The 8237-nt window shown below is 36.4% G+C and overlaps 2 protein-coding genes across 2 annotated transcripts; both read left to right on the forward strand.

The window, feature by feature from the left end:
• The first annotated feature begins 932 nt into the window (after positions 1-932).
• On the forward strand, positions 933-2576 carry LOC110851182. The gene is made up of 4 exons (XM_022098848.2): positions 933-1338; positions 1449-1951; positions 2022-2136; positions 2221-2576. The coding sequence occupies exons 1-4, from the start codon at positions 1255-1257 to the stop codon at positions 2371-2373; spliced, it is 855 nt and encodes a 284-aa protein (XP_021954540.1). The 5' UTR covers positions 933-1254; the 3' UTR covers positions 2374-2576.
• Positions 2577-2681: 105 nt separating this feature from the next.
• LOC110851181 (SAP30-binding protein) lies at positions 2682-4344 on the forward strand. Its single transcript, XM_022098847.2, has 5 exons — positions 2682-2839; positions 2915-3068; positions 3136-3668; positions 3754-3907; positions 4008-4344. The coding sequence occupies exons 2-5, from the start codon at positions 2960-2962 to the stop codon at positions 4184-4186; spliced, it is 975 nt and encodes a 324-aa protein (XP_021954539.1). The 5' UTR covers positions 2682-2839; positions 2915-2959; the 3' UTR covers positions 4187-4344.
• Positions 4345-8237: the final 3893 nt, after the last annotated feature.

Genomic DNA, 8237 nt, shown 5'->3' on the forward strand with positions numbered 1-8237 from the left:
AAAAACTAAACATCCTCCCATCAGGCGCACCCGGTAGTCCTCTTACAGTACAAAAATTGAAGCTATGTATTTGATATCCATTAAAAAAGTATATGAATAGGCATATTTGATTATGAACATTTTACTCAAGCCCCTTGGAATTTGTGTCATGTTTAAAAATGGTAGTAGCAAGTTAGCTAAAACAAAGAAAACATTTTGTCTGTGTTATGGCGTTGACTTTTATTATGGGCAGCGAATGACAGTAAATGAATGAAAATAAGAATATTTTTGATTGAAAGCTACTTAATCACCATTATATAAGTTAGTTCAAATTTCATAAATTCATTGACGCATCAAATTCAATTGGTCAGGAGATGTGGATATTTATCAGGGAGTAGGACATCAGTTAAAATAAAATGCGACATCTCAGCAATTAAACTAGTTCATCAAAGCAAAGCTACATATTTACATGTATCCAAAGATGCATGCACATAAAAAGGAGTCGTTCATCTTCCGTTAAAGAGAACTATTTGAGACATTCAACTTGCATAAGGAACTTAATGAGGTCACGTAATTGGCATTTTTGTAACATGACACATTGTTTATTACTTGGCAATATTTCTGGAAATGGTACACCGCAATGTCACATATAAGTTTTTGTTATAAAATTTTACACAAATTGTGTGACTCTACATATGTAAGATGTCAAACATTTTCCATGAAAACCATAATCCACAAATCACATCAAGTTACAATGGTCTGGAATATACTACAAATATGACAGAACTAAATGAATTACAATTATTAGACAAATTTTGACTATCGTAATCTCAAAATCAGGCTCAAGAATCATGTGCATAAAGAATGATTTACATGCTCCACTTGGAATTTCTGAGTATTAACGAATTGGGGAATTAGGCAAATGAGTTTCTTATTGAATTGTCTGAAATATTTGAACCTTCAGTTCCTAGGAGTTTGACTTATTTGACGTATACGAGGGAAAAGTTGTTGAATGTGACCAATTTAAGAGTAATTTAATCTTTAAACTAAAAAAGTTTTAACCAGTCAAAAACTCATTATATTTATAACGCCAATACGTTCCAAGTTTTAAGAGGCAGGGAAAACATTAAATATCGCCCACTAACATATTGTAGTGAACAGATAATTTAAATCAGGCAGGTTATTAGCAACATATCATACATATTATTGCACGAATTTAATTTTCGGAAACCAATTTCCTTGCTAGTTTGCACAAGGACTTATTTACTTTTAGCCATGAGGTTGTGCAGTTTTCTAAGAAGTGTGCAAATCTTTACAATTCCCATCATATTAATCACAGTGACTAGGTTTGTTAACGGGGTATGTATGTATATATAACTTATCTAATTAATCAGTTTAATTATGGCTATCACATTTTAAAAAAGATCCTGCTTTGTAGTCATCACAAGAAATTTCAAAATTAATTCCAGAGTCCCACGTTGGATCAATATGAAACCAGGTCGAAACAGTCGAATTTTTATGAAACGCAAACCCAACATGTTCGACCCCCTGTTGTGTCGTTTTCCCTTCCGATAATTGACCCTATTTTGTCCACGGAAGAAGAATATGGATGGGAACGACGACAAGGTCGAGATTCTGCCAGCATCAAAAGCGACGGCCAGACGGTGAAAGATTTCCCTTCAACGGATGGGGCGACTTACTCTGCGGTTTCCTCCGATAACTCGGGGATCAGTTCGACCTACTCCGATCTGAATAATGACCCCTCGTCTTCTTCCGCTGATGGCCAATGTGTTACCACGTCTTCTTCAGAGAATGAATGTTCCACGACTATTGGTAACGATAACTTGTTAGATAGCATCTCTTCTTCTGGGAGTACTTCCTCCTCAGGAGATTATTTCGCTAAGGACGATGATTACGAGGAAAAGCTAGGTGACTATTGTATGTCGACATGCCAAACTCCATGTTATTTTAGGTGAGAGAAAGCTACAGTTAATGCATTTAGCAGTTTATGTCATAATTTTTAATTTCTGCAAATCCTAAAGGTATGGCAAGTACCAGCCTCGTACACCTCCTCAAAGGCATTTTCAACCGAAAAAGGGGTACCACCCTCGACCTGCACCTCGCCATTATCCAAGACCACTTCAACACATCTACCACGTTAGTTTTTAGTCAATTTGCATAAAGCAAAGTTTTTTTTACAAAAAGATGTGCATTATTAATTGCATTATGATTATCACGCAGATGGGCAAAAAGACACACCTCTACATTTCTCCTCCTGTATACGACCACAAACGTCATCAGTCCAAGCTGCATAAAACGCCCAGCAAACATTTCTACAAGAAAAATCCCCCAAAATATAATTTCTCCCATAAAAATATGAAAGGACGTCATTAGCTTGTTGTTAATCTCCATTCGCAAAACTATGTATATACATATCTAAGTGCATGCTCGAATTAAATGTTTAGAGATATTTATAAGAGAGATATTAAAATTATTCAGTTTAATATTGTTCGTTTGGAAATAGATAATTTTAAATTGGGTCTGATTAGTAAAATTGTGATTTAATGAAAACAAATAAATTCATGAAAAACTTGAAACAATTTTACATTTACATTCTCAAGCACTTTTTACTGCTCACTTTACAGGCAGCAGCATAGAGCAAGTCCTGGCGGAGATCGAATGGTTTGGTTTTGTTATCACTTGCTCAGTTGCCCTAACCCGACAATTGTTTAATTGTTTAATTCTGTCAATCCTGTCAAGAAATTGTTAGCCAGATTTACTTGCAGATTTACTTACAGCCCGTCAGAAATTGACCTTCCTCTTGCTATGACGTATATTTGAATATCTAATTCTTCTTGAGGTGGAGATTTTGTTAAGAATTTTTAAAGTTTTGCTAAATCTTGAAAATTTAATTTATTATATGCGGTTTATTTAGTAAAATTGGGGGAGGGTCATCTAACTGGGATACCGATTGAAAAAAATGTCGCAGCATTCTGCTTTGGCTTCGTTAACAGCACAATACACTGATTCAGAAGACGAAGAAGAGATTGAGGGAGGAGAATCTCAATCCTCAACAGTACAAATTATAAGTAAGTAGTAGTAATTGGAAAAATTGACGTGTATGAAATTATCAAGATCACACTGTTTATTTTTTAGAAAAAGTTAACCCAGCTAGCTCACCCCGGACTGAACTACTGTCGCTTTCTGGAGAATCTCAAAAACTTGTGGAAACTACAAAACCGATTATTTCGAAGCCATCTACAAAGGGTGGTTTGGTCTCATATCAAGATGATTTTATTGACGATGACTTGGACTGCATAAATCCACCCGAGCCTAATTCTGAAGGTGTAGAAGGCGACAGCGACGCGAAAACTGCTGGAAGTGAAATCGATAAAACAACAGAAGCTGACAAACCATTAAACAACGGGGATACGTCATCATCTATAGAAGTTGTGGATTTAGAAGGTGGTGAACCCCCGGTCAAGAAATCATTAATACCCCCAGAGCCGCCAGGCAAATGTACACCAGAGTTACAAGAAAAGTTTGCAAAAATGTTGGAGAAAAAAGTCAAGGGTGGTTTGGACATGAATTTGGCAATTCAAAGGAATAAGAACTTTAGAAACCCAAGCATTTACGAGAAACTAATTAAATATTGTGATATTGATGAATTGGGATCTAACTATCCATCGGTAAGTTAACTATATAATTAGATTATGAATCCAACAACTATTTTGTTTGTTCATACATAATTGCATAATCATCATAACTGTTTAGAACGTATTCGATCCTCATGAATGGCACGAGTCTTCTTACTACGATGAGTTGGCGAAAGCCCAGAAAGAATTGATGGAGAAGAGAGAACGAGAAAGGAAGGAACGGACGAAAGTTGAATTTGTTTCTGGTATAGTGAAAAAACCGGCTCCTTATGGTAAATATCCATATTTTCAGTTGGAAAACAACATTTTTAACGTAATATTCATCTTCATGAGACTGATTTGTATTCAATATTGTTCCGTTACGTTTTGCAGAAGCGGAGCCAAAAAGAAAGTCGAAATGGGACCAGCGAGGAGTGATGCCCCCTCTCCTCCTACCCACAATAACATACTCCCAACCTAACGTGGTCCTCCCCCCATTTACAACCACAGCTTCTGGAACTAAAAGCACAGTTATCAATGCTTTTGGGAATATCAATCGGAAACAAAAATGATCAACATTAAGTTTAGATATTATTTTTCGTTCGCTCATTGTTAGATTTTTTTGCGTAACCTTCAAAATGCTGACTTTCTGTCCATGTACGCTATTTTATTTTATACATGTACTGCCATTCTTTATTTTAGAATAAAAGTGAGCTACAACCTTTTAAAACTCTTCGTAACAACCACATATGTAAGTACAATCTCACATCAAGGGTTTCTCTTTGCTGTGCATACAACAAGAAACCAGTTTCAATCCAGTTTGTCCCCATCTTCTTGAAACATTTTCGTTTTCTTGCCCAATATTTCTTCCCCTACCAGCTTTCTCCGCTGTCCATCTGATGGCGTGGCTAGGAGTTCACAACTTCCGGTGGAAGTGAAAGCAACAGTCATTTTAGCGAGTTCTGCATTTAAGTGTCAGAAACATCGAGAAGAAAAACTTCTGGATAAACATTTCCATTTTTGGTACAACATTAAAAATAAAATACTTGAACGACATGTTGACTAGATGAGAGTTGGAACAGGAGGGGAGCAGTATTATTGAGAATGAATTTATACATTTTTTGCTACTGCTCTCTCCCTCTTTCTCTGTTCAGCTCTCGAGAGAAAGCAAGTTTACAATAGGCGTGGGCGTACAAAGATAGAAACAAAGCATCAACAAAATAGTGATCATTCTCACCCGACACCACGATCCTCCTTCTTCAAAGGAATCTCTGTGTGCATACAATGTCGTGGAGAGATTCTCTTGTACATATTAATGGTGATCATACATAAGGACATACACAGAGAAACATAAATTAAATACATGGCGTTACCAAAAAGTACTTGACATATGATGATGAACTTGAGCATTATGGGACTGAACAGCCAGTCCAACTTTTGTACTTTCACCCACACACGAAGCAAGAGTTGTAACTTTGTGCTTTCAAAGAACTCAAGTTGTCATTTTTAGTGGTCCTGTGCTATCTCTCTGCATGCATGCAAAGATGTATGTACATTAAGTGAACAAGACTGTGCTGCTGTTGTACACTTTGGAAAAACTACGGGTGGGTGGGTGGGTGGTACAGGCTGGCAACTACTCCTAGACGACGACAAGCCATCACTCGCTGTTGTCAAGTACATGTTTCCTTGAAATAGTAAATCGGAAACGAGTTCAAGACGAAGTTGAGTGATGTACCAAGTCGGGAACAGGCAGATCGAATAAACCTGCAGCAGCACAAGCAGCAGCAGAAACTCTGTACTTTATTCGTGTTAAAAGTCATGTCGTATAGTACACGGGGAAAGTCATGAACAAGGAGAAAGTGTTTCATATTTCATTCGAGATGATTGTTGGAACGGAAATAACATGACATGTTTGCATTCAATATTTAGTGCTTGGAGTCAAACTCGAACCCGGAAACTGGACATTGCTGTTTTATATTTTTAATTTCATCGCCGACAGCCGGACAGAGCTCATTACCATAAAGGAGAGAATGCTACATGTATTTACACTAAACATGCGCAACCCTTTTGTACGAATAAAGCATACTCGCATTATAAATAGCAATGACATTCAAGCCTGGAAATATCAAAAGCATTTAGTCATTGGTAAAATATGTACTAATAGAATGGTATTTATTTACTTTTGTAATTTTCTTCTACACACGCGGGTTCAAAAGTTTGACATTTGCCAATTTGGATGTTTTCTAAATTTGTTCACAATGAAGATGACAAGACTCTTAGGATTAGTCAAAAGCTATTCATCGTAAAACTCTTCTTCCCCCAAGGTTTGTAATGGATGGGTTTTGGTGTATGATGTTGGACGTACTTATTTGAAGGGAAAAAAATACGCTGTTCATTCAACGACTCCGAAACGGAACAAATTGCTTCAGACTTTTGAGTGCGGAAGATAAAATAATGGCGACAAAAGGAGGAAGTGTTGAAAATTATCTACTTGATGGCTGCGACATGTTTGTTACACAAGAACATGGACGAGACATCAACCTACCCACCCACCCACCTCGTTTCCTCACTTCTGTGAACAATTGTTGAAGAAAGTGGAGAGATGTGAGGCTTGTCACAAAATTGATGTCAACCTATTTTAAACCTATTCTTGTTGTGTCCTCATTTTAACAGATGCCATAATATGAGCAAACAAACCCTCTGAACTTGTAAAGTGGCACGCATAGTCAAACCAGAAATAAAATCGACATTTACAATTTATAATATGTTGATATTCATGTAACACTAGTGGGTGCAGATTACTGCAGATACATTACTGGGTGTAAGTCTAACACGCAGTGGGTGTACGATAAGTAAGGGTATCTAGGTAAATAGGTGTTCCGCTACATTTTTTCGATCCCTAGTCCAATAACTTGACACAAAATCATACAAAACCTATAGTAAACATGTTAAGTAATCCAATTTCAATTCATGATTACAGTGTAAACACAAAAATACAGAGTGATGGCTGACAATGTTGCGAATTATGTTATTTCCAGTTTTCCACTCACCTGCCAAACTTATTTGGCTGCTTATTTTTAGGTTTCGTCCCTTAACTTACTTATTATGTAACTCACAAATGGATTCATATTTATCCTGATCCACTACGAATAAGACATTGCAGCGTCACAGTTTATATTTGATCTTCTCAGAAAGACAAATGTTGTGTGAACATTACGCATTATTCCAAACACATAGTTTGACAGTAAGCTATTTTTGTGTCACATTGGCACATAAATTGTCTAAGAGCTTATAGATTAGCCCACGCATGCACACCTCTCCCAATCTCTAGACGTATATTCACAGCCAAAACAAATTTAATAACAAAAAATCGTAACTTAAGTCGAGTGTGGGGAAGCCATTTTTGACATATTTATTTTGCTCAATACGACGACACTTGTTGTTTTCATCAGGAGAATAAATTACACAAATTAGAAATACATTTAAAGGTACTAGATTTATCTAAATACAACCGTTGGATTGAACATATTATTGTAACATTTAATGGCTTCAAAATATGTTGTTTTGCATCCCGAAGTCTATATTTATTGGGTATTGGGTATATAAATGTGTACATATGTGCCTTTTGGGTGACCAAGTTTCTTCTCTAAATATTCTATGAAACCATCGAAAATTACTGAAGACCTGCTGTGTCAATTTACATGTTATTGGATGGAATGATACGTGTAATGATTGCAATTCCAGATTTTTTTAGACCTGTGAATCGTTCTTGTATTGATACGCATTGTTTCTCCTATATAATTGGATGAATAACTGTATAAGATTCTTGTGAAAGTCACATTATTCCTACCCTTTTTCCCCATTTAGTTGCAAATTATTTGCTCAATTTTCAATTATAATAACATTTACCATGGCAGTGAGAATTTATTTATTCCGTTTAATACTGCAGTAATCTGAACCTGCATTGCAACCAGATACATATTTCCATCTGTTGCACGTGTCAAATTCACAGCGTTACATGTTACACTACATACGCGGAAAGTCGTCATTGTCAAGTCCGTTCCGTATTACCTAGCGCAGTGAAGGTCACGATATTCATGGTGAGAAAAAAAATGTCGTGAAATTTCACCTGAATTATAAACCTGATTAACAAATCTTAATATGATCCTGATTGCGAAAACGCCAAACAACCTTGAAGCACGTTTCCAACTCTTTTGAAAATGACCCCTTGCCATTTGATACTTGAACTCCTGTGCTTATCACGTTAAATGCCAAGGGCACATTTGAAATTTGACGATACTCTTTATGCCACCAGAAACCTCCGAATTTAATGGATTTCCTTTCTCCAACAGTGCACAATTTGCAATTCGAACATTGATGCAACCCAGTTCCTTCTTTATGATGAAGCGCGTGGGCTGTTTGTCATATCCCAATTAAAAGTCGTAATCTGAGCAAACTGTCTCATCAAATCTAATGGGAGTAATTAAACAGCATGTTTAAGAGATTTACAAACCCCAAAGAAATACGAGCTTTCTCAATTCCCCTTGACTTGGCCAATTCATTCCTGAATTATGTACGTGTGTGCAGTATTTATGTACACGTATTTCTTGGCAGGAAATAAAA

Source organism: Folsomia candida, unplaced genomic scaffold, assembly GCF_002217175.1.
Source record: "Folsomia candida strain VU population unplaced genomic scaffold, ASM221717v1 Fcan01_Sc006, whole genome shotgun sequence".
Lineage (NCBI taxonomy): Eukaryota > Metazoa > Arthropoda > Collembola > Entomobryomorpha > Isotomidae > Folsomia > Folsomia candida.